The 24,162-nt window shown below is 49.4% G+C and overlaps 11 protein-coding genes across 11 annotated transcripts; 4 read left to right on the top strand and 7 right to left on the bottom strand.

Moving 5' to 3' along the window:
• Window positions 1-201: 201 nt before the first annotated feature.
• Window positions 202-1,458, top strand: VTN00DRAFT_6887 (uncharacterized protein; the record flags this gene model as incomplete). The annotated part of the gene is made up of 1 exon (XM_069433572.1): window positions 202-1,458. The coding sequence occupies one exon, from the start codon at window positions 202-204 to the stop codon at window positions 1,456-1,458; it is 1,257 nt and encodes a 418-aa protein (XP_069286941.1).
• A 1,041-nt stretch (window positions 1,459-2,499) lies between these two features.
• On the bottom strand, window positions 2,500-3,021 carry VTN00DRAFT_6886 (uncharacterized protein; the record flags this gene model as incomplete). The annotated part of the gene is made up of 2 exons (XM_069433571.1): window positions 2,500-2,751; window positions 2,809-3,021. The coding sequence occupies 2 exons, from the start codon at window positions 3,019-3,021 to the stop codon at window positions 2,500-2,502; spliced, it is 465 nt and encodes a 154-aa protein (XP_069286940.1).
• Window positions 3,022-3,210: 189 nt separating this feature from the next.
• Window positions 3,211-4,125, top strand: VTN00DRAFT_6885 (uncharacterized protein; the record flags this gene model as incomplete). The annotated part of the gene is made up of 1 exon (XM_069433570.1): window positions 3,211-4,125. One exon carries the CDS (start codon window positions 3,211-3,213, stop codon window positions 4,123-4,125), a length of 915 nt encoding a protein of 304 aa, XP_069286939.1.
• A 1,073-nt stretch (window positions 4,126-5,198) lies between these two features.
• On the bottom strand, window positions 5,199-5,720 carry VTN00DRAFT_6884 (uncharacterized protein; the record flags this gene model as incomplete). Its single annotated transcript, XM_069433569.1, has 1 exon — window positions 5,199-5,720. The coding sequence occupies one exon, from the start codon at window positions 5,718-5,720 to the stop codon at window positions 5,199-5,201; it is 522 nt and encodes a 173-aa protein (XP_069286938.1).
• A 951-nt stretch (window positions 5,721-6,671) lies between these two features.
• On the bottom strand, window positions 6,672-8,318 carry VTN00DRAFT_6883 (uncharacterized protein; the record flags this gene model as incomplete). Its single annotated transcript, XM_069433568.1, has 4 exons — window positions 6,672-6,799; window positions 6,861-7,639; window positions 7,694-7,899; window positions 7,971-8,318. The coding sequence occupies 4 exons, from the start codon at window positions 8,316-8,318 to the stop codon at window positions 6,672-6,674; spliced, it is 1,461 nt and encodes a 486-aa protein (XP_069286937.1).
• A 1,673-nt stretch (window positions 8,319-9,991) lies between these two features.
• Window positions 9,992-10,561, bottom strand: VTN00DRAFT_6882 (uncharacterized protein; the record flags this gene model as incomplete). The annotated part of the gene is made up of 2 exons (XM_069433567.1): window positions 9,992-10,166; window positions 10,251-10,561. The coding sequence occupies 2 exons, from the start codon at window positions 10,559-10,561 to the stop codon at window positions 9,992-9,994; spliced, it is 486 nt and encodes a 161-aa protein (XP_069286936.1).
• A 1,565-nt stretch (window positions 10,562-12,126) lies between these two features.
• On the top strand, window positions 12,127-14,245 carry VTN00DRAFT_6881 (uncharacterized protein; the record flags this gene model as incomplete). Its single annotated transcript, XM_069433566.1, has 6 exons — window positions 12,127-12,463; window positions 12,535-12,817; window positions 12,892-13,069; window positions 13,159-13,779; window positions 13,845-13,948; window positions 14,029-14,245. The coding sequence occupies 6 exons, from the start codon at window positions 12,127-12,129 to the stop codon at window positions 14,243-14,245; spliced, it is 1,740 nt and encodes a 579-aa protein (XP_069286935.1).
• A 375-nt stretch (window positions 14,246-14,620) lies between these two features.
• On the bottom strand, window positions 14,621-15,394 carry VTN00DRAFT_6880 (uncharacterized protein; the record flags this gene model as incomplete). Its single annotated transcript, XM_069433565.1, has 1 exon — window positions 14,621-15,394. One exon carries the CDS (start codon window positions 15,392-15,394, stop codon window positions 14,621-14,623), a length of 774 nt encoding a protein of 257 aa, XP_069286934.1.
• An 895-nt stretch (window positions 15,395-16,289) lies between these two features.
• On the bottom strand, window positions 16,290-18,545 carry VTN00DRAFT_6879 (uncharacterized protein; the record flags this gene model as incomplete). Its single annotated transcript, XM_069433563.1, has 5 exons — window positions 16,290-16,327; window positions 16,539-16,817; window positions 17,159-18,093; window positions 18,151-18,258; window positions 18,316-18,545. The coding sequence occupies 5 exons, from the start codon at window positions 18,543-18,545 to the stop codon at window positions 16,290-16,292; spliced, it is 1,590 nt and encodes a 529-aa protein (XP_069286933.1).
• Window positions 18,546-19,137: 592 nt separating this feature from the next.
• VTN00DRAFT_6878 (uncharacterized protein) lies at window positions 19,138-21,051 on the top strand (the record flags this gene model as incomplete). The annotated part of the gene is made up of 5 exons (XM_069433562.1): window positions 19,138-19,367; window positions 19,531-20,158; window positions 20,344-20,644; window positions 20,735-20,957; window positions 21,030-21,051. The coding sequence occupies 5 exons, from the start codon at window positions 19,138-19,140 to the stop codon at window positions 21,049-21,051; spliced, it is 1,404 nt and encodes a 467-aa protein (XP_069286932.1).
• A 1,836-nt stretch (window positions 21,052-22,887) lies between these two features.
• Window positions 22,888-23,934, bottom strand: VTN00DRAFT_6877 (uncharacterized protein; the record flags this gene model as incomplete). Its single annotated transcript, XM_069433561.1, has 2 exons — window positions 22,888-23,158; window positions 23,552-23,934. The coding sequence occupies 2 exons, from the start codon at window positions 23,932-23,934 to the stop codon at window positions 22,888-22,890; spliced, it is 654 nt and encodes a 217-aa protein (XP_069286931.1).
• Window positions 23,935-24,162: the final 228 nt, after the last annotated feature.

Here is a 24,162-nt window from a genome sequence, read left to right as displayed (position 1 = left end):
TTTCTTTCGCGGGGGGTTCGGCGGAGGCTAGCCATCAGAGCAAAACAATCCTCTTGCGCTACTTTTTTTTCACCACTAGCCACCCTCTCTCGACGGTCGACCCGTTTTGCAGAAACCTCCTCTATCCCTTCGAAAATCTTATTGCATTCCGGACTCGTCGCAGACCGTCGCGCACCGAAATACCCCTAAACTTACCCCGCCATGGCCCCTCCAAACGTCTTCTCCCTCGAAGGCAAAGGCCTGAAGCTCGATACGGCTGAGGATATCGAAGCGCACATTAAGCCTCTGCTCGAGAGCAACGACTTCACTGAGATCCGCCTGGGAGGCAACACCCTTGGCGTTCCTGCCTGCGAGCGCCTGGCCCCCGTCCTCTCCGCGCAGAAGAAACTCGAGGTCGCCGACCTCGCTGATATCTTCACCTCGCGCCTCCTGTCTGAGATCCCGCCCGCGCTGACCTCTCTCCTGAACGCTCTCCTCGAGATCCCGACCCTCCACACCGTCAATCTCTCCGACAATGCCTTCGGCCTCAATACCCAAGCGCCCCTCGTTGACTTCCTCTCCCGCCACGCCCCCCTGCGCCATCTGATCCTCAACAACAACGGCCTGGGCCCTGCAGCTGGAGCGCTCATTGCTGACGCTCTGACAAAGCTGGCGGAGCGCAAGGAGGAGGCGCGCAAGATGGGAAAGGAAGCTCCGCTCCTCGAGACTGTTGTCTGCGGACGGAATCGTCTCGAAAATGGTAGCATGGCTTCCTGGGCGAAGGCCTATGAAGCGCACGCTGAGGGAATTCGCACCGTGAAGATGACCCAGAACGGAATTAGACAGGAGGGTATCTCTCAGCTTTTGAAGGATGGTTTGAGCCATGCCAAGAACATCGAAGTCCTGGATCTCCAGGACAACACCTTCACAATCATGGGATCTACTACCCTTGCCGGTGTGATCGGCGGCTGGTCATCTCTGCGTGAACTCGGCGTCGGTGACTGTTTGCTGTCTCCTCGTGGAGGTATCAAGCTTGCGAACGCCCTTGCAGAGGGCAAGAACAAGAAGGTCCAGACCCTCCGCCTGCAGTACAACGACATCACCGCCCCGGGTGTTAAGCAGTTCCTCCATGCTGCACGCACTGCCCTTCCCCAGCTGAGACGCATTGAGCTGAACGGAAACAAGTTCCTTGAGGAGGACGGCAACCTTGAGGAGTTGCGAGAGCTCCTTGATGCCCGCAAAGAGGAGTACGGCAAGGAGGATGACCCAGAGGATATGTGGGGCATTGATGAGCTTGATGAGCTGGAGGAGGACAGCGAGGAGGAGCCCGAAAAGGAGGACGAGGAGGAGGAAATCGGAGACCACAAGGGCGTCAAGACTATCAGGGAAGCGATCCAATTTGAAGACGAGAACGTCTGCGAGAAGGAGGACAAGGAAGTCGACAAGCTTGCGGATTTGATGGGAAAGACTGGCATATAGAGGTTTTGTCTATCTTTTCCGAATTTTTTCAGCTTTCTCGGAAATATCTTTTCCACCTACCAGCTCCAACCGCCCTCAACTCCGTCCGTGCCTCCGCAGGTGGCTGCTCTGGAGACAGCCACACGATAATACGTGATGCATGCCCGGGCCTTTTGAACAGCCTTCATCGAATCCAGTCCATCTGTGGAATCTGATTCGTCAGGCGTCTTCAGGCTGGCCTCTGAGGACGAAGTCTATCTATATGTTCCAGACATTTCCTCCTGCGTACAGCACGTGGACGATATTCTCTTCTTCTTTGTCTATTTATGAGCCTTGGATGTTATCATATTAGAATAGATCATGGCCACTCGAACCCGGCGCCCCCACGAAAGTACTTCGAGTAATACCTGATCTATGTGTGATACCGACTTAATTTTGGCTGTTGGGGCTCGAGTCGTGTACATATTTTCCCCCTTTGCTTTCTGATCCAATACCTCGGTTGGAGAGTCGCTTGAATCCCCCCACATATCTACCTTTTATCTTGTATCTTGTACTGATCTATGAAGTATCTTTGAGCGGTTGTCAGATAGGATGGCGACAAATGTACTGTATGTGTAACTAACATCTCTTGACTCAGAACGGGGACGTGCCGTAATTTGGAGCCGTACTGACCCATTTCTCTCTCCAAGCGGAAAACAAACCCATTCTATGGCCCTTATGTTTTCCTAGGTTACCTAGATGAGCGTCCTTAGATTCGACAGTCGCCTGCACAGGAGAGCCGCTGCTTTAATCCGGCCCCTTATCTCTGAGAATATTCGCCAGCGGCCTGTAATGAAAGTAATAAAGCAGGAATTCCATGTCAATTAAACACCGAAATGCGGATTTTCGCACATGTCGGGGTTGTCCGACGTTGCAGAGTATGACACGGGGATGCTCGCATGCCCAAGGCCCCAAAGGAGCGACGCGGGCTTGGCGTGGAGAACGGCGGCGGCGGATCTCGCCAACTTCATCGATCGCGACCCGTCCTTCTCAACTTCTTATCTCCATCCTCCTCGCCGCCTCTCACCTCTCCCTCTCCCTCTTCTGCTGTTCCCTGCCACCCTTCTTTCTCTTCTTGTCCTCTTCTCTGCCTCTCTGTCCTTGCGCCTTGTCTCGCGCCCCGGCCTCGTCCGCCGTTTTCCCGCTCCTGACAACACCCGTCGTCAGAGTGAGCCTGCCGTCTCTCACCTCTGATCCTCTGCCTTCTCTTCCCTGCCCTTCTACATCAATCTTGAATGCGCTAGAGCGGAATTTTGCGCGCGCACACGCACCGAGCTTGAGTTCTGCTGGGTCTATTTAATCAGGTTGGTAACGCCCTGACCATGGACACACGTGCTGGACGGCGGCGGCGGGGGTCTCGGAGATGCGCAATCTATGCGGGCTCCAATCAGGCGGAGCATGCACTGGGTCGGCATAAGTGAGCTTCGGGCGATCCAGGATAGGGTTGTTGAGGATCTGGAGAAGACCAATTCTGCCTGTCGCATTGACTGCCTGAGGAAAGAGCTTGCTGTTGCCTGTCGCGTTGCCGACTCCCCTGTTTACCATGTCTTACAACGGCGCCACTGAGGCACAAACCGCCTTTTCCCATTAACTATTGTCTTCCATTAGCAATCTTGGACTTTGGTGCTAATGCTTTATACATAGTTTGCTTCTTATCTCTCTTGAGCCGCCACCGACTGGATTTGTTCGCTTGCGCTATTCCTACCCTTCTGGCAGCCTCTCGGGAGCGACACCATGGCACTGGACGTCAGGGAGATAGAGGTCAAGGCCAAGGCCCTCACAAAGGCCGCGACATCCAATGAGCCCTCCGCCAACATCATCGCGATACTCAAAGATTTACAAAAGGGTGTCCAACCGACCGAAGACCTGCTGCGATCGACCCGTGTCGGTATCATCGTCAACAAGTTGAAGCAGCACAAGTCTCCAGATGTCGCACGTCTGTCGGGTGAGATCGTATCTAAGTGGCGGAACGAGGTCAACAAGCAAAAGGCGGCCGGGTCTCCAGCGGCTCAGCGAGCAAGCGCGTCTCCGAGACCAGCTACCAATGGTGCGGTCTCACCTGCGGCTGCGGCACCGACCGGTGACAAGATGTCAAAACTCTCCGTTCCTCCAGACAAGCGGAGCTGGAAGGCCGACGGCGTTGATATCAACCAGACGCAGAATAAGGTTCGCGACAGCTGTATTGGCCTGATGTACGACGGGCTGTGCCTGAACTCGACCGAGTCACCGCGCACGGTTTTGAACAAAGCAGTCGCCATCGAGACTGCCGCATTTAGTGCCCTGGGTCCCGAGTCGAAAGAGCCATACCGCACCAAAATCCGCAGCTTGTATCAGAATTTGAAGAACAAGTCGAACCCGACACTACGGGTGCGGGTGCTGACCAACGCGGTGACACCCGAGCAATTCGTGCGCATGTCACACGACGAGCTGAAGTCGGACGAGCAGCGCGAGAAGGACCGCAAGATCGAGAAGGAGAACATGGACAAGGCGATGGTTGCGCAGGCAGAGCGCAGCATCAGCACCAGTCTCCAGTGCGGCAAGTGTGGACAACGCAAGGTCACCTACACGGAGGCGCAGACGAGAAGTGCAGATGAACCGATGACGCTGTTTTGTACGTGTATGAACTGTGGAAAATCATGGAAGCAGTAGATCTATTTTATCTTGCTTTATTTTTACCCTTTCTCTTACACCTGCTGAGGGAACCCCTTCACTTTGGTTCGTCATTTCTATCGTCTAATATAGGTTATTTTCCCCCTCTTTCCGTGCCGCTTCTTCGAGACTACTGCCATCTCGGACATGAAGGAGTTTTACCTGGTTTTTTTTTTCTTTCTGCACAAGACTGTTCTCTATTTTTTATTATCTATCTAACGAGCGGTTGAATGGGGCTTCGAACGAACGGGGTTGAGCAAGGGATGCACGTTGTTTTTCTTTCGCAGTAGTTACTGTACTGCAGGCGGTTTTGTCCGTCTCCTTTCGAAAACAATAAATTACCTGCTCAACGAGTTTGTCCTCATCATTGAGTGGGAATATTTGTTAGGATTGAGAAACCGTATGACATAGTAGTTATCTGAACCAATTTAGAATAGAAACGGCCGAGCAAATCTCCTGTGAGTTCTGATTAGGCAGACTGACTGGTTGCTAGATCTATCTGTGAAAGGGGAAAAGACTGTCAGAGATAATCAAATCAACCTTAATAGCTCGATATTACCGCTTGATACTTCAGCATATTGTCTCACTTCGTACGGGGTTGAAGCATCTGGGGTTCTTTAAAAGGTTCTCTCAAGCGTCTATGTATACGCTATCAAAACTCTTCTCTGCTCCATCAGCTATTTACAACCCAGCGTTGTCACGACTTGTTTATCTAAATGTTAGATCTGATTGAAAGAAACTAATTTTGGGGGTAGTAAGCAACAATTCGTTTTGTTCGGTTAGAGGGATCTTGAGGTGCTCGTTCTAAACTGAAATGAAGTGATTAAGTGGAATTGATCTGAGCTGTGTTGATATGTAGCTGTATCATTAACTGATAAACATCCTATAGGTCATTTTTGATCTTCTTTCCTGAGATTAAAGTGAGAGGATCTTTCCCCTTAACGCCATCATCACCAGGAACAACAGTGCAATTAACTCTACCCTCAACTCCGTGACGTACGTCCCTACACGAAAGAAAGACCGCTCTCCCAACCCACCATCACATTTACTCACGTCCCCTTCACATTCAGAACTCACTTATTCACTGACCCCGCAATAACCTCCCTCGTCTCCTTCTTCGTCCTCCCCTCCAATTCCCTCAACCTCCCCTGACTCGCCAAATACGCCGCCCCGGTATCCGCCCACACCCGATACTCCTGCACCTTCAACCCCCTCCCATCCTGATCCTCCGCCAGCCCCAACCTGTAGCAAAACGTCTCATTCCACGACTCCCCCGTCGCCTTCCAGATAAACCTCGCCCTCCCTCTCACGCACACGGCCAACGACTCCCCGTCGACCAGCCAGTCGTCCTCCGGGTCGAACCGCATGTGCTCGAACCCGAGGTGTTCGGCGATCAGGTCGAAGTAGCGGCCCACGCCGTCGAGGCCGTTGAAGGTCCGGCCCAGGAAGGGGGCGAGGTCCGGGTGGCCGTGCTCGTGGGCGATGGGCATCGGGTCCGAGGTGAAGTGGGAGAGGAGGGCGGGGACCGGGGAGGAGGAGGCGAAGGCGTGGCAGAGGGCTTGGGCGGGTTCGAGGAGGGTGGTGCGGGGGATCATTTTGGTGTGTTTTTTCCCCTTTTCGTTGTGTTTTTTTTTGGCTTCTGGATTTAGATGTGGTATCGATCGATCGATCGATCGATTGATTGATTGGTTGGTCTGATTAGGAGGGGACGGGCTTGAGGATGTCAGTACGTACGTATATTCTGTTTGTTTGTTTCGAGAGACCAGGATAGAGGAGTAGAGATATTTGTACTTACTATAAACGTGCGTGAGTTATTACGGTCTTTTATCTTCTCTCGTTCAAGAGACCATGCGAATCTCACACATGTTCATCTTAACCAGAACTCAAAACGGAAAGTATCGGAAAAAAAGAGGGAAATAATCAAAGCAGGGTTATTCTCCCAGCTTCCAAATCTAGCTCTCTAGAAGGGTACCTAGGTAGACTGTAAACAAGCTCGATATGTGCTCCCAGCAGCGTGTTCAGTACCTAAGTGGATTGTCATAAGGTTCCGTCAGGTGAACGAGGGACGGAAGTTCAAAGTCCTGTCTTAAAATTTTTTGATGAATCACGTCATATAGGACGGTGACAAGAAACTACTTACATGATTAAGCTTGTTTGTTATCCTGCCAGGGCTGCTCTGCTCATGGGGTTGATCTGACGATGATGTCATCCCGATCTTGCTGATAGATACCTTAACTGGGTAACTCCGTAATCGGGGAGGTCATTTCCTGGTTAGGGCATAGGGCTAGGGCTGGGGGATACCTTCTCTGAGACGACTCTTCGACATTTTTACGGTTGCTTAATGGCTATTATAAGGCGAGGATGATTCGTTTCATATATATACTAAGTAAACATTCCGGAAACTACAACTATCCACCCGCTAAGGAACTGCAAGAAAACCCGAGCTCCAGACCTCTCGACTCCCGGATTAGGTACCTTATATGAAATTACGCTGTCGAATTGCTTTTTCATTCGACTCCCGTAGTTTATTTTATGATAAGAGACGGCTACAGAAGCGATTTACCAATCGAGGTAGCACTCCTCAGTGCAGGGTGCTGCAGCTTCTCTGCGATGGCCCGGCCCGCAAGACGGCCAAAAGTCAGGGATCGCAGGACGGATGTAGCCGGAGGGTACTCTATTCTTCCAATCAGTATAAAGTGCTAAGTTGATAATGTCGAAAGGTAGATACAACATACCGTTGATGTACAGACCGGTCAGCTCACCAGCCGCATACAGCCCCGGGATCGGCACGCCGTTCGTACCCAGGACCTGCGAGTCCAGATTGATCTTGACGCCACCATACGTGAAGGTGAGGTTTGCTGCAACGGGGAAGGCGTAGTATGGAGGCTTATCAATGGGGTTGGCCCAGTTGGTCTTGTTCGGTTTCAGCCCCTTCGTAGCCTTGCCATCGAGCTTCATCAGATCAAACGGCATATTCTTGTCACAGGCTGCATTAAATTCTCTGACAATCTTCTCAAGCTTCTCCGGATCTGCGCCCAGCTTGAGTGCGAGATCGCGGATACTATCAGCCTTGACAGGCTCCTGGTCCGTCGACTCGTAGACCCAGCCCGGTCGGAACCGATCCATAATTGTGCTGTCCGTCACGAAGTATCCCTTGTTGTTGTGATCGCGCCAGAGGTAGAAGGCCGCCATCTCGAATGTCGCAAAGAGTGGGCGGTTGCCTTCATCGTAGAAGCGCTCGCAGTTTTCGTTAAGCAGGATGCCGTAGTTGTGGCCCCAAATGACAGCGTCTGGTTTCGTGGCGCGCGTGTCGACCAGTTCGGAGTGGATGCCGTCGAAGGAGCCGGCCGTGTCGGCGCCAACTTCGAGGGCCATATTTAAGCCGGCTCCCTTGTTGTATTTCAAGCCGGGGGCGATGAGAGGGAGTTCGTGGGTCTTGGGGCCGACGTATTTGGCGAGCATTTCTCTGTTTCCTTCGAAGCCGCCGCAGGCGAGCATGACGTCTGGGGCGTATCTATGCTTGTCAGCTTCCGAAGGGATGAAACAATCGCAAGAAAAGAAGACCTACAGATCATATAGAAGTCCATCAGACTTTCTGACCTGAACTCCAGTAATAGCTCCCTTTGTATTCGTGAGGAGATGGCGGGCCTCGGTCTCCCAGTGGATGTCGCAGTTGGGGTATTGTTCGATGTGCTTCAGCAGGGCATTGACAATGGCGTGGCCGCCTCCGTCCGGAAAGACGAAGTGCTGATTTGTCTTGAACTCCAAAAACACCTACACAGATACATCCGTCAGGGTCTCCCTGGACACTAACATGATATAACCGCTGATAGGAATTGACTTACATTATCCTCCTTATGCCGGATGAGGTTGACTCCATGATCCCGAACATACTCCGCCGTCTCGTGCGCCTCCATGGCAAGCTTCTGACAGTACTCAGCATCGGCCTGACCATTGCTGACCCGCATCATCTCCTTGATCCAGTCTTCGTCGAAGCGGAGGTCCTTGTCCATGCGCAGGAACGCGCCCGTCCAGCGGGACGCGCCGCACCTCTCCCCTTTCTTCCCAACCTCGAGCATGGCGACATGGCCGCGCTTGTTCAGCTTCTTGCACGTCTCGAGGAAGTTCAGGGTGGTCATGCAGCCGGCGAAGCCGGATCCCACGACAATGAGGTCGTATGTAGGAGGAGCCATGGTCGTGTGCTTTTTATTTTAAACAAAGAAATTAATATTCTGCTTTTGTTCTATTCAATTCAGAAGGTAAATTGAGAAAACGAATGCTGACAGTGGTAAACAGGCCAGAAAAAGGCCCAAGACGATGCTATATAGATAGGAGATGAAATCCCCGCAAGGTCCCTTTGCGGGGACCCCAACTCCCGGGGAAACCGGGGGTTTGCGGGGTCGATACCCGGGGTTCAGAGGGAGATACATCCATTGTTCGTGCCGATGGGGAGCTTTCCGATGAGACTGAAAGTTGTCCCCATCCAGGACCTCGGGAAGCTGGAGCTGCAGCTCCGACGGGACTGGAGCTCGTCCTGCGTGTTGATGTACAGTATCTTAGTGCTAGTCTCTGCCTCGAATCTAAGCGAATCCTCTTGGCTTGTCTGGTCTGGTAAGTGGACGATCTCCTGTACCTAAATTAGCCAGTGTCTCAAAATGAGCTGGCAAGACACAGGCAGGGACATTCGAGATACGAGCGGTGTTCGCGGGTTTCGTAAGTTTCGATAGTGTCTCGAAAGCGCCTCTGGAGCGGGGTAGGGCACGACATGCGTCATTACCTGCGCTCTCGAAACGCCAACCGGCTCCTCGGTTATAGTACTGCTTGGCTACTGTTTATGAGATTTCCGGCTGTGAAGACGGAAGAGACTAAGACTCGAGAAGCTGCCACGATGCGAATTCAGACATGGCCATTGGACACTCCATATCCCTGAAGCGAAGGGATAAGCTGTTTCGAGGTGCTCCAACACACCGCAAGACTGGGCGAAGCGTTAAAGGAGACCCGAGGACTTGGGACCTGGGTTTCCTTCGAGAAGAGAGCATATACCCGAGGCAATGGACAGCTCTCGATAGCTCTGGATAGTGCGCAGCTCTGGTTCTCTTGTAATCTAATTTCGAGATGGGAAATATCATAATCCAACCTCTTGAAACGTGCGTGTGTGTCTGCTAACGGACATCGATAGGATATAAGGTACCTACTTAATACAGACAGAAGCATCCTCACGCATGTAGGTTGGAGCGCATCGGTTATAAGTACGGTAGCAGCTCTTGATGGTTGACCCAGTCTATGGTAGACAGGACCATAATCCGGCTTTCCAAATCTAAAAGAAGCGAAATCCGCACTGGGGCCTTCTCTTTATCTCCTCAAGCACTAAGAACAAGGTAGAAAGAGAAAGATTCGTGATAATAGTCTGTTCAGCTGTCAAGGGAGGAAAGATTCCTGTACCCAAGTTGACTTGTCGGTTCATAGAAGAAAACCTACTCATTTCCATCTAGGGGCGTTTCGTGTTTAAAAACTCGCATTGACATTGATATGATTTTACCTTAGTGTATATGGAGATTTTCATGTTTAATATACTAATCCTTCCCGACACACCTGCATCGATCTGTCTGTCTGCTGTATGCGTTGACCCTTCCCCCAACACCTCGGGCCGAACAACCAGTTGAAAAACATCACCATCAACACATATTTGCCAACAAAAAAAGCAATCTATCTTATCTTCTCCACTATCCAGTGCCAGAAACCTCAACTCCGTCCGACAACTACTTCTGACTGACTGACTCCACATACGCATGACCTCGGTAAACACATAACTACTAAGTACTCCAGATCCCCCAACTCAACCGAAACAAAACCCCCAAGAAGTAAGTTACAGCTTCTCGCCAAACAGCTTGATCTTGTATGCGTCGACACCATCGTGGAAGGCCTCCCAGTCATGCCGGTGAAGCGAGAACGACTCTGCCTCGGGTGCTGGAATGCGCGGGAACAGGCCCATCTTGAGAATGACTTTTCCGGGGAAGTTGGGCGTGACGGACTTGATGGGGCTTTGTAAAGCACAATGATGAGTTAGACACAACATGTTTAGAATGAGTTTTCAGGTCTGAAGGGTGGAATAAAAAAAAACTCACTTCCCACACTTCCCACAAAAGAACCGATCCAGCGGCCTCCCACTTCCCGTCGCGGTATCAACATACTTCTTCAGGGTGCCCTTCCCATCCTCAATGCTCACTTTTTCCTCCTCGATGATGAGGTTCGATGCGACATAGCTGCCCGCAACTTTGCGGCAATTGGCACAGTGGCAGAGGTGGCCGCGGCGGCGGGTGAAGAGGTCCGGGTCGTCGATGGTGACGCGGATCGAGCCGCAGAGGCAGGTACCTGTCATGCCCTGCGAGAATGAGGAGATGGGATGCGACTTGGGGTCGCCGGTGAGTTCGGGCATGGTTGGTTCTTCTTTATCTATCGGAGGGGTTGGAGTTGTGTGTAAATTCGAGAGAGGAGAGATAGAACGGATGGGTCTGTCTTTATTCTCCTATGTATAGATAGAATTGGGAAAGTATAATAATAATATGTGGACAGTATCGGAAAACCCCGCACGCAAGTATATATTGCTAAATTACGGAGTACATTTTCGGACCGACCCCGCTCAACTTGGCTCAGCTATGGTCATGGCGTGGAAATAGATGTTCGAACTCACTAGTAGCTGACAGCTAGTTAAGCCCCCACTACACTTCCCTATGACTCTCCCACACCTTCCTACAAACGTCCAATTATTGAAGAAATAGGCAAAATAGCCCTAGGCATTCGTGAGGGATTTTTGGTATCGGAGATGCCTATGAAACGGAGGGAATTGCATTTTATGACAGGGTTATAACTGAATTCGCTTCTATATGCCGCTATCGTCTTTCACGTAGGTACTGTACAGTACTACTTGAAACCAGATCTAACCGGAGATTCTAAATACCTACCTTCTATTGGGTCTTTGACTGCACAAAATAACCTACTTTATATGTTCCTTCGTGCAGCCGGCTTAACCTAAGAGACCGCAATTTTTGACCTCGCTAACTTTGCGCCATACAGATAAAGAACAAACATCTTAATCTGATCAAAGATTGGTGTCTACAATGCACGCAACGCCCAGATGAACATATATCAGTCTGGAGAAGAGGTCCATTGATACCCAAACGCGAATGCGGAGCAGGAGAAGTCGTTCCCCACGAACAGCGACGCCGCCTATTGCAGCGGGGTGTAGACGACGATGCAGTGCAGGATGATGAACACGGAGACGTCGTAGATGAAGAAGGACTTTGGTTCTGTGTGCAACTGAGATCAGATCACTACCTAACCAAGGTGGATAGCAGATCACAACGCGTTCGAGAATCTCGATCCACAGCATCTCCGACGCCAAGCTGTCGCGCCCATTGCATTGTCTCTTATCCACCTATGTTACCAATGGGAATGATGAGTCTCTAGAGCATAAATTGTCGATCTTTGGCCAATGCAGCAAATAATGCGGTCGAGAAAGATGCCGGCAAGTTGTCAGTAGGAGTCGGGAGTCAACCTTAAATTCAACTATTATCATTCTGAAAAACTATATATATTGTGGACAACAGGCACTTGATTCTCATATTTTCCAAATTCATATATATATTTATTTATTGATTGCAAATATGCATTTTTCAGATGGCAGTTTTTTCCTTTCCACGGGGTCGCGCTTCCACTCCCCAATTGGGTGAACCTACTTTATGACCGAGGCTGATTTGATTTCCCCGCACGCCCCAGCATCGCCCTTTATCCAAGCAGTGTGTCTGAGACCTGTCGTATTTCTGAGCTGGTATATGCGTATTTTGTACATATTTGCTCCGAGTGCAACGATTGATACCCAGATACATACCTGCGTTTGAGAGATTTGCTGCCCCATCGAAAATTTTTCCATTGTATTAGAAACCATATAGCTTGAAGAAAATCAATCAGCAAGACAACCCAGATTCGAGACTATCATTCATTATGCAGAAACCTGGCAGCCCCAGGATAATCAAGTCCCCATATACCATCGACATCCCGCCAATTGACGTTGCGACCTTTGTCTTCTCCTCTGGGACAGCCTCCTCCCGACAGAAACCGCAGTACTTTGACGCGACCTCGCCGTCGAAATGTTACAGTCTTGCCCAGGCGGAAGGCTTCGTCAAACGAGTAGGACTAGGTTTTCAGAGACTCGGGCTAAAACCCGATGATAAGGTTCTTTTGTACTCGAACAATAGACTGTTCTTCCCAGTCTTGTTGTGGGGTACCATCGCCGCTGGTTGTGTTTTTACAGCTGCATCGCCGTCAGCTTCTGCGTCAGGTATGCTCATTTGGTCTTTGCTCTGTAGTATCATGACCCTAAAGATTACCTTGTGTACTGATATTTCGCAGAATTGGAATATCAACTACGCGATTCCGAAGCCAGAACACTTATCACCAGCCCCGACACGGCTTCTATAGCTTTGAAAGCCGCCACAAAGGCTGGGTTACCACGAGATCGTGTGTATCTGTTCTGCGACCCCGAAGAAGACCTGAAACGACATGCTTCTCTCCAATTGCGTCCCTGGACCGACATCTGGGCCTCTGTTGAGGAGAGTAGCTCGTGGTCGTGGAGAAAGATCACCACATTGGAAGACGCGATGTCAACCACGGCTGTTCTTAATTACTCTAGCGGGTTGGTTCACATTGCTTTGAATTACCTATTAATTCTGGAGGCGTGAAATCGGACTAACAGCTCCTTGTTTTCAGGACAACTGGACTCCCAAAGGGGGTTGAGATCTCACACTACAACCTTGTCGCGAACGCAGAACAGGTCGTCTTTAAACGCAATATCGTTGGCAATACCCCGGAAGGTCGTGCACGTAAGGCGCGTGTGGATGCTTCAGGAGAGAGGTGGTTGGCACCGCTTCCTATGTATCATGCTTATGTATGTTATTTCCTTATGTATGTTATTTCCTCCCAATATCCTGATAGCTGCTGTCCAGGTAATAAGCGTGCTAACGCATATAGAAACAGGGCCAAACATACTACTGCATCAACGCTCCCCTCATCGGCGCCAAAGTCTTCATCATGCCCAAGTTCACCATCGACACTTACCTCCTCTACCTTGACATTTACCACGTCACCACTCTGACCGCCGTTCCAACAATCATGGTCATGCTCACGAAACAGTCCCACCCGGAGCGCTACAACCTACACGCAGTGGAAACTGCCGGGTGCGGCTCAGCTCCGCTGAACGGAGATATCGGGAGGCTGGTTGAGAAGATGTACTTCCGTCCCGGGGTGCACGTTAAGCAGGGGTGGGGGATGACCGAGTGCACATGTTCCGTGGCGGGGTTTGCGCCGGACGATGTGGATGATGGGAGCTCGGTAGGATTATTGAATCCGAATTGCTGGGCAAAGATTGTACCTGTTGAGGATAGGGACTTCAAAAGTGGCACTGGGTCAGCGGAATCGGATGGTGAAGTGGTAGGCGAGCTGTGGGTTTCGGGTCCGAACGTCATGAAGGGGTACTATAAGAAGCCGGAGGCGACAGCTGATACCATCGTATACGAGGACGGTGTCCGTTGGCTTCGTACTGGAGATGTTGCATATATCGATAAGAGAGAGCGGATCTATATCGTTGATAGACTCAAGGTACGTCCTCTTCAGAACCCTCATTATACCTTCGAACTTGATAACAGCTGATCGTTACTCTCCAGGAATTAATCAAAGTCAAAGGCCTCCAAGTCAGTCCGACAGAGTTGGAACTCGCCCTCCTGACGCATCCCAGCGTCGCTGATGCGGCTGTTACTTCTGCGAAGATGTACGTCTAACACTCCCCCCTCCCTGGTTTAAGCGTCCCCCTTCCGTAGAAAGGATAATACTCACTTCTAGGTTCGTTAGAAATGGAAACGAATACCCCCGAGGCTTCATCGTACAGAAGAAGGGAGCCCCCGCTGTAACAGAGCAGGAACTCGCCGATATGATCAAGCGGAATTTTGCTCCTCACAAGTGGCTTACGGGAGGTGTGTACTTCATTGATGCAATTCCAAGGACGGGGAGCGGGAAGGTGATGAGAAGAGCGCTGCCGAATCCCGACCCGAAGGGTTCGAAGCTGTAATATTTGGTTACTAAATGCTTGATGTCATGTTCTGGCAAGAGGAAGCATGGTTTTCCTACAAATTTGTTAAGATCTCATACATCATTAAGGCGCAGAAATGCATATCTAAATCACGAAGTCTACTGACCTGGGTACGTATCCAGAATATGATTTTCTAGATGTCAGAAACGACAGCAAGGAGACACACACACTTTGTAAGTTTCCAGTACCTTTTCACGAGGCTTACTTGAATTATGCAAGTGCACTTTTTTTTTTGCTCATCTGCGTATGACTAACATTGGAATGTAACCATCTTATTATTATCAACCTGTGACTGACTTTCTAAAAAGAAATAAACAGCCGAAACAGCCGCTACAGTATATCTATGACCGATCCCTACTGCAACAAAATCCCCCCACTCGTACTCACACAAGCCCCCGTGGCATTCGTATCCTTCATCAAATAGATATACGCCTCAGCGACCTCCTCCGCCGTGCCAACCTTGCCCAGAAGCGAATCCTTCGCCATCGCCTCCTTGATCTTCTCCCGATTCGCGCCCCAAAGCTCCGTATCCGTCGCCCCGGGACTCACGAGGTTCACCCGCACCGGCTTGAGATCCACCGCAAGGTTGCGCGTCATACCGTGCAGGCCGGTCGCGAAGGATGCGACGATGGACCAACCCGGCGTGGGTTTCTCGGATATCCGGCCGGTGGTGAAGATCAGTGACGAGGTATATCGGGACTTGATGAACCGGGGCGTGAGCTTGGCAACGAGCAACGGCGCGACGAAGGAGAGGTGGCCGGATTGGTGGATGAAGGGTAAGGTGATATCGTGGATGGGTTTCACGACGGGTCTGCCGGCGGTGTAGATGATGTGGTCGAGGAGGAAGGAGTCGTCATCATCGTGGTCTGCTGTCGCTGTTACTTCCATGAACAGCGTCTCCAGACGGTCTTCGACGTCGTCGTGGCTGAGGTCACATTCGTGTCCAAGGATCTGGGCATTTGGGAATTCGGATCGTAGGTCCTGGAGGGCGGTTTTGATTCGGGTCGAGTTGGAGGAGGCGATGGCTACGCGAGACGCGCCTGCTGCGAGGGCGAGCTTTGCGACTGCGAAGCCGATTCCTGAGGTGCCTCCGATGATGAGGACGGAGTGGCCGGTGATAGGAGGCATGATGTTATATGAAGTATGGATTCCAGTGCTTGCTTGCTTGATAGGATATAGATTGTCCACTACCAGATGGAATGATAGATAATAGGCATTTGGTACCGGCCGTAGTAGTGTACCAGTGAGGAAGAGGTAGCTTGTTATTTTTTTTTCGCCTTTTTCGATAATCTCAAGATGTGTAGAACTTTAAAAAAACATCCATGACGATATCATTATCCTTACATTAAGTGCCTCGTGCCAACCCCATGGAGAGTGTCGGGAATAAGGGCGCCTGTGCTTGATATCTCCGAGACGGCTTACGACCGTTCGGACACCCTCGGCAACCAAAACCTCAGTTATTATTATTATTATTATTGGGAAAATCAGATATTACTAAGTTGTCGTTGATATTAGTGCAGCCAGACCTTTCCGCTTGAACTTCAAGGATTAGAGAAAACAAACCAAGTTACAACTGTACAGTGCATTTGACAAATTTGAAAACCCTATTGAATGGCTAAGCTCTGTGATTGACGCTATGTAAGATCTGACGTGAAAGAAAAAAGTTGTTGCGAATGGGAAGAAGATATACAGAATAGGCTTCTCGAGTTTATACATAACTGATATTTGGGCATCTCACATTGGATTCAATATCAAGATAACTCTCCCGACATCTCACCTTCTCTAGGCATTTACACCATGGGAATGTCCTTAGTTGCAATTTCTGACTGCTCAATATTTTTGAGAAGAGCTTCTCGTGGAAGGCGCTCGATAACCGGAGTATCTGTCACCCTCGTTGATATAGTTCAATCACGTCTCGATGAAGTCAAGAGCGAACTTGAAAACGCTAAGAATGATCTAAAGTTAAAGGGAGAGATCAAGACGTAAGGGATAGTCTAATCCTCAGGCAAGATTTGATTATTGCTTAAAGAGGCCTGTAGGGTTCAAGGCGACCTGAGTTCACTAGCCGGAATCCAGTCAGTCGTGTTAAAACTGCAAGAAGCACAACAATGAGATCGACATTCTCGTCAACACAACTGGCATTCGAAAGACCAACTCTCTGTTCTTTGAATCTGGCCGGGGATTAGAGAAACTTGTGGATGCGACAAGGTCCCTTTCTTGGGCTGACTCAGAGGCTTCGTTCGATAAACCTCTTCGCACAGTACTTCCTTACAGCTGGTGTTCTCAACCTCCTTGGTGCTGCAGCTCGAAAGGGTGCCGGACGCGGTTGTGTCATCTGTTTTAGCAACGTCGCCATCAAGCATACTGGCCAATTTGTTCCCGCTTATCAGATGTCGAAAGCTGCCGTGGATCATCTGGTCGGGATTATGGCCGCGGAATTTGCGGATCATTATAGTGCGTTTGACCCTTTTCCTTGTGTGCCATCTTTGCAGATCGAGTGTCTCATGTACATCCTCCTTAATTATATCAGTTCGCGTGAATTCTATTTCGCCTAGATTATTTCTCAGCAGAAAGAATCCGATTGACCCGACACATCCCGAGTCAAATATGAAATTTGCTGCTGAGATGCCGGCCCGTAGATCTGGAACTGAGCAGGAACTAGCTGCTGCTTCCTTGTATCTTGGTAGCCCTGCTGGTGGTTATGTGACCCGTTCGGATATAAGGGTGGACGGTGGTAGGACGCTAGTCGCTGCGGGAAGGATTAGCAAACTGTAGCGATGCAGCTGTGGTCTTATTCTAGACTCTGTCTACCTGGTACAGAAATATCCCTTTTCGTATATCATGAGTTACCAAAACATATATTTTATGGTGCTGAAGAAGGTTATACCATACCAACTGCCTGCCCGTTCATTTTCCAAACCCTGGCATCCTTCATGACAAAATCAACCTTTCTAAAAGCACCCTTATCTTCCGTTGGATCTGTTTCCAGTGCAATAATATCTGCTCGAACACCTTCCTCGAACCACCCAAAGCGCATACCACAGAGATCTTTCCCACAGGACTCCCAACCGCCAACCGTGCAAGACTCAATCACATCTTCAACAGACATTCCAGCCTCAATCATAAGCTCGAGCTCCCTAGCATTCTCACCGTGTAGATACGTTCCAGTATCACCGCCACAAGCAAATCGTACACCTAGTTTGTATGCCAGAGCCGTCTGGGCTTTGATCTCATCGTATCGACGGGTGTGTAGCCGCTCACACACTGCTAGGGTGGGTACAAACACAACGTTATTTTCGATCATTGCCCGAAATAATTCCTCATCAGCATAATAGGCATGTTCAATGGTCTGGACTCCGGCTCTTATGGCACACATGGCCCCCTCAATCGTCCCGCAGTGCGCAGCAACAGGGCAATTTGCCAACTTCGCCTCCTTGACGATCATGTCCATCTCCTCCTGAGCGAAGTTCAGGACGTCTGGGTTTGGATCCTTGGGTGGATGGAGAACGCTGGGCCTGTAAGGATGTTGCTGCGCCGGAGGATATCTCATGATCCGGCGACGATAGTCCGCAAAGAACTTGATGATATCTGCGCCGGCAGCGATGCGACGACGAACAGCGCGACGGATCTCGTCGACACCATCGACTGCTTCAGCACCTTGGGGGAGACAGACACCACCAGCGCTGTTTTCAGTTCGCAGTTCGTATGCACCTGTGCTGGCTAGGGCTTTTGTTGCGACAAAGAGGCGAGGGCCAGGGATGAGTCCGCGGGAGATGGCATCGCGCATATTTGCATCAGCGTCGCCCATGGATTCTGAACTGAGATCACTACAGTAATTCGTTACTTTGGAGTTTCCCTTAAATTTCTGTGGAAGCTAACTATACCGATAGGTTGTGTAGCCGGCCAAAAGACCAAGGCGGCAATGGTTGATCGCCCTTACTATCCGCTCGACATTGCTCTCGTCACGTTTCTGATTGAGAGCCGGGCGTTCACTAAGCGCCATCAGTTTTACAATTGTCGAGCAGGAATATACGTATATTCATACTCACTCATAGGAATGCAGAAAAATATGAGTGTGAGCATCAACAAGTCCAGGCATAGTGACCTTCCCTCGCAAGTCGATATCTCCCTCAGGAACAGTGTCGCCCAATTCCTCACTCCGCTCGAAAACTCGCACGATATTTCCGGTTATTGTATCAACCGTAATGGAAACATTTTGAACGAATGCCTTTTTCTTCGGATCGAAGAGTGTCGACGTGTGAACGGTATAGTTACCCATGTTGTCAAGGAGACCACCAAACAAGTCCTAACAGAATCAAAGAGCAGAAACGAATTGCTTTGATATATAATTGAACTGCAAGGAATTTAAATCAATCCAATTTCATCAGATATTTTCCTGCCGCATCACTCCGCACATAACCCTTGTCGAGTTAATCTCAGGTTTCTTCTTTATCGTACCCCGCTCATTATCGCTAGCGTTCGGCGGTTTTGCCGACCACCTCCTATATTCGTCGAAGCGTATGCGGAGAACAGCAATGGATGCCGAACGATACCTATCTATAGCCGGTCTGATCGCGTACAGATAGAGGGCGATCGTGCCCCCCTCTTCGTTCCCTGCAACCGGGAATGGTATATCTTTCCTAGTCATTCCGGGCTACAACTTGTTGGCCGAGAACACCCACCACTCACTGGTAAAGGAAGGAATTATACGTGGTTTGCATGCCCAAAGTTTATTGATCACAAGCGGCTTCTTAGGTAGATAAGTGCCATGTATAGAGACGGTGATTCCTCAATGTGTCTGCGGTCATTGACCTAGGTCTACTCCCTTAACCATCGTCTTCCCGTTCAACTTCCCACTGTTTTCAGTCGCCATGGGGGACTCAACTGAGAAGGAGTACAAGATAATGAAGAATGATGAATGCACAGCAGTGGCATCCCCCGTTGACGGTAGCAGCATTGAAAAAGGAAATGTAGCTGCAGATACCAAGGGAGATGAAGCACTCCAGTTCGCCAGCAGGCAGGCCATCAGGATTGATGCAGAGACCGGCAGCCGAATTCTCTGCAAGATCGATCTTCATATTCTGCCATGGATGTTTGGGCTGTATGCGCTGCAGTATCTCGCAAGACAGCCCTAGGTTGTGCGGCTATTATGGGGATTAAAGAAGATACAAAAATCAATAACTCCCAGTGCTCATGGTCTGTTCACAATCCAATTGCGTCTGTCTGGATAAAATGGGTGGTAGCTAAATAACAGAAAAATAAAGGACCGGCTCTATCTTTTACATCGGCTATCTGGCATTCGAATACCCGCATAACGTACTTATGCAGAAATTTCTGCTGGCACGATACGTTTCAGTCACGGTTGTCTTCTGGGAGATTGTACTCTGCTGCCACGCTGGTACAAATAATTTTGCTGGTCTCATGGCTACGCGATTCTTTCTTGGTGCCCTCGAAGGTTCTGTTACCGCAGGTCAGCGACATTCTATTCACAAGACAACCCGTCCGGCTAATTCAAAGCAGGATTTTTTTCTGATAACTTCGCGATGGTACCGCGGCAGCGAGCAAGCATTCAGAACCGCTATCGGGTTCTGTGCTAACGGCTTTTCCCAAATCGCTGGGGGTGCTTTTGCGTACGGAATCGCGCGAGGGTTCAGGGAAAACGTGAGCATCACCTTTCCTTCATGGAAAGCCATCTTTCTAGTGTGCGGTCTGCTTACCAGTTTATATGGATTTGGACTTTTGTACTTTTTGCCCGATTCCCCAATTAACGCCAGATGGTTGAGTCGAGAAGAACGTCGACTCGCCGTTGAACGTCTGCGCGCAAATCAGCAAGGAATCGGTAGCAGAGTATTGAAGTGGTACCAGGTCCGCGAGGCCTTTACCGATATCAGAGTGAGAACCTATTCCAAAGCTGTTGCAGGTCCAAGCTGATTCCCATATACCTCCTACAGACATATCTGATCTTCCTATTCTGCATAACATGCACAATCCCCTGCGGTGGCATAACCGTCTTCTTCACCCAGCTCATACAAGAATAAGGCTTTCCCCCGAGAACACACTGCTCATCAGCATGCCAGGGGGGCGTTGTGCAGATCATCACGAACCTAGGATTTCCATACATCGCCCATAGAACTCAGAATCGCATGGCTTCTGCCTCTGGCGCGATGTTGCTCGGGCTATTCGGAATTTCCCTGATGGCAGGACTGGCCCGAGAAGGTTCAAACGCCCATCGTATCGGCCAATTGGTTGGTTACTACATTGTGATTGGCAACTCCGCAACCGCGCTGCTCCTGATATTCAGTTCTGTTGGTACCAATGTGGCGGGGTACACTAAGAAGACAACTATCAACGCAATAACGATGATTGGATACTGTGTTGGTTAGTTCTAACATACACGATATCCCTCTCGTTGAGAGCAGAGTCTCGAATCGGGACAGTAAATGGCTAAACGATGGCTTCACCATGTAGGGTTCCTCATCGGACCCTCAGACATTCCGAGTCGGACCACACTACGACAACGCCAAATACAACATCATCGCGCAGTGGACCGCCTCGCTGTTCTGCCGTCTAGCTCTCTTTGGATCAATAGCCGCGAGAACGCTAGACGAGACAAGAGAGCATCCGATTTGCCTCCGCAACCAGCTGGGCAGGAGTTCCTGGATCTGACAGATAAGGAGAATCCATATTTCAGGTATTCCCTGTAGATAGAACCGGTTTATTAATGAGAATTGAATTTTAGAGTATCAATTGTTTGTGGAGATAGCCCCAAACCAGGCGGAGTGTAGGGGGTGTGCTTGCTGCTTTAATCAAGGACTGTTTATTTTATAAAGCGTGGGACAGATGGACTTCCGCCCGGCATTTGATTCATATTACTAGGTTGTTTCAGCCTGAAATGCACCGGTATTGGCTGCAATTACATGTCATCACCTTTTTCGATAGTTGATCGGCCCACAGGTTGACTCACAACTTGGACAGACCCGCTGCTGCCTGTATGTGCCTCCTTTATTTGTTGCCTTGGTGTGCTGACAGTAGTCATGGGCTGGAGAGTGATTGAAGGTTAGGAATGTCGCCTATTGTCTGGAAATAAATCCTTGGTACTGACTCCAGGTAGCAGATCCTCCCGATTCTTTACCTGCCATTAGTGCTTACCTACCCAGACATAATCTGAACTCCCCAGTTACAATATACACGACCCAAAACAGTAACAGATTCTTAAGTGTTACAGGAGGCCTAAAACTCTAGGTCAAACTTGTAGGGGTTTGTCTTGAGAAACAGGAAACAAGTGATATAATTCCCTTCTAAGTCTGATTTTGAACTTGCAGTTCAAAATAGGTGAATATCTCTGCTAGACTTCTTCAGACAACTGTATAGATTAAATTGATAAATAAACTAATCACAGAGTTTTAATCCCTATAGTTAAGAAGTGACTTATACATAATAAGTTCTGTTTAGAGATATTCGTCTACCTGTCTGATCAAATATGTAACGGCAGGCCTAAGACTTCTAGGCTGGGGCTCGTTGGGTTTATCTTGAAGACAGAAGACAAGGGGAAAAGATAAATAAGGAGGCCGTAGTTACTAGCAATGTTGCTATCCTGATTGCTATTTGAGTTGACCACAGGGTCCTAATCCCGATGATTAAGGAGCGTCTTATATACATGATGAGTTCTGTCCGGAAATACCTATCCGCTGGATCATGACTATGGATCATAGAGGTGGATCGTAGACTTGGATCGTGAGGATGGATCGCAGACGATCCAGTATGGTCATGTGGCTGGACCTCCCCCTCGTCAGCCTTGTCGGTAATCTCTAGGCCGTGCTGTAACAGCAACAGTACCTAATCTGTTACAGAATTATTGCGGTTTCCCATTCACTAACTGTATCTTGTTGGAGTGACTTGAACTACTTACTGCTTCAGCATCTCCACTTCGAAAGACGCTCGCCACCAAGATGTAGCAATTGAAATATTACAACGCCATAAGATAAGCCTCAATGCCCTAATCATGTCGGAATATATCCTATTTCCTATTTCCTTTTTTGTATATAATTGTGAATAATAAATTAACTTCAAAATTTCATGGACCGCATGGCGTGGACGCGTTGGTCATGACCACAACTATAGTAGCTAATTCAATTCCTTAATAAAAAGTGAATAGAAACTATTTCCTGCCTCGTGCAAGAAGATCGCTAAGTCACCATGCCAAATCTGATAGCTCAAGCTCGTCCAAGCCAATCTCCCACAACATGGTATCTATACAAATGTGTCAATAATAAAAAAGGGACGATAAAAAATAGAGGTTAAAAACCTACAACAGACGGGATTCGCTGGTGGTCACCCACCCAACTACTAACCGCCCGGCGTGTGGCTTAAGTACGGCTGAGCGGACGGGAAGCCCTGTTTTCCACACCCTATGGTCGTAGGTGATAGATCGTTTCTTGAATTGCATTTTCTATTTCTTCCATTTATTTAGTACATTCAGGGCCGGTGGCGCTACGAGAGATGCTTCATTTTTTGGATTCTTTTATTGTCTTCTGTGGGGAAAGAAATGGAAAATCCACAGATTAAGGTACTTGCCATACTGAGATCCCACTTGGAGTTTACCATTACCATATCCATCCACTTCACGCAGTTTGCTGTTCCATCTCATCCAGCATAAGCATGCCCAACCTCCTCGCCACCTCCGCCATGCCCCCACTGCGCCAAACCTGGGCCTCATAGTCGTCTATGTCGATACCCATCTGTGGCTTTTGTTTACCGCCATCTGTCAAGACGAAAAGCACACCGGTCTCATTGATGAAATCCGGCTTGTTTAAAACCACAGTGAAGACTCGGTATAATTCTTCCATGAATGTGTTGAATGGCGGAAACTCTCTTCGGAGACAACGCTTGAGCCTGATGGATCAGGACATCCACTGCTTGTGCAGTCCCTATTGGATCACTAGGCTGACCTTCATCCTCGTCTAGGCCATAGTCGACCTCAAGTTCACCATCAACATGCTTGAAACTCTTGTGATATAACATCTGCAGTTCATTTTGCATCGTCCCGATTAGCTGAATCCGCCGTACACTTATCTCTATCGCCTCAGGTCAGACTTCTATCCCTTCTTTATCAGGAACCACCTGATACAAACAATCGTAGGGGTTGCCCGACAATCGGCTTGTTCTATCCACGGTAGTTTTATAAGGAAATTTCCTATTGAAATGGACGCAGAGAGGCCATGGAACCCGACGCGATAGCTGTGAGAGGTTATCACAATCAGGAAGCCTTGCCGGCGACTGTCATACCTGGCTGCCGCAAGTTTTGCAATCAACGGCAAAGACTCGTCTGTCGGCGTGTCCCTTGACGCCTTGCGGTGAGCAATCTCTCGCCTTTGATGTTCCACATAGGAGAAGATATCAGGCTGCTGCTCAGCATAGATTTCAAAAGTGGGGATTAGATCCCAGTCTAAGCCACTTGTGAGATACTCCAGTAACTTTGTATGATCAGAGTCTAGCTGTATGAGACTGTAGACCTGGAAAGAAAAAGAAGGATCGGGATCTGGTGGGCGGTTGAGATCGGTGGAATACATGCGACCAAGAGTCACTTGTTTGCCCGCGTGGTCGAGAAAATTGAACTGGAACCAGTATCGTCTGCTGCCCTTGGGTGGCACTTGTGAGGTTCGAGCCATCTCTCCAAAGCTTGTCCTTGGTCTCCTGGTAGGTGGAGACCTAGATAATGGACGACAGGTTGCCGGAGCCCTGATCTAGTTGTAACTCGATGAAAGCAGATGTGCGACAGGTCAACTTGCTTTGAGATGGGAAGGTCTCAATCAAGACCGATCATGCTGGAGAAGGAGAATTAGGGCAGAAGCCACTCCGGAAATTCAGAGTACTAGATGGGCCTGTTGTATTAAAGA

Source organism: Thermoascus crustaceus (assembly GCF_041956765.1).
Source record: "Thermoascus crustaceus strain CBS 181.67 unplaced genomic scaffold VTN00scaffold_4, whole genome shotgun sequence".
Classification (NCBI taxonomy): domain Eukaryota; kingdom Fungi; phylum Ascomycota; class Eurotiomycetes; order Eurotiales; family Thermoascaceae; genus Thermoascus; species Thermoascus crustaceus.
Note: the sequence above shows the minus strand (reverse complement) of the source record. Positions and strands in the feature narration are given on the sequence as shown.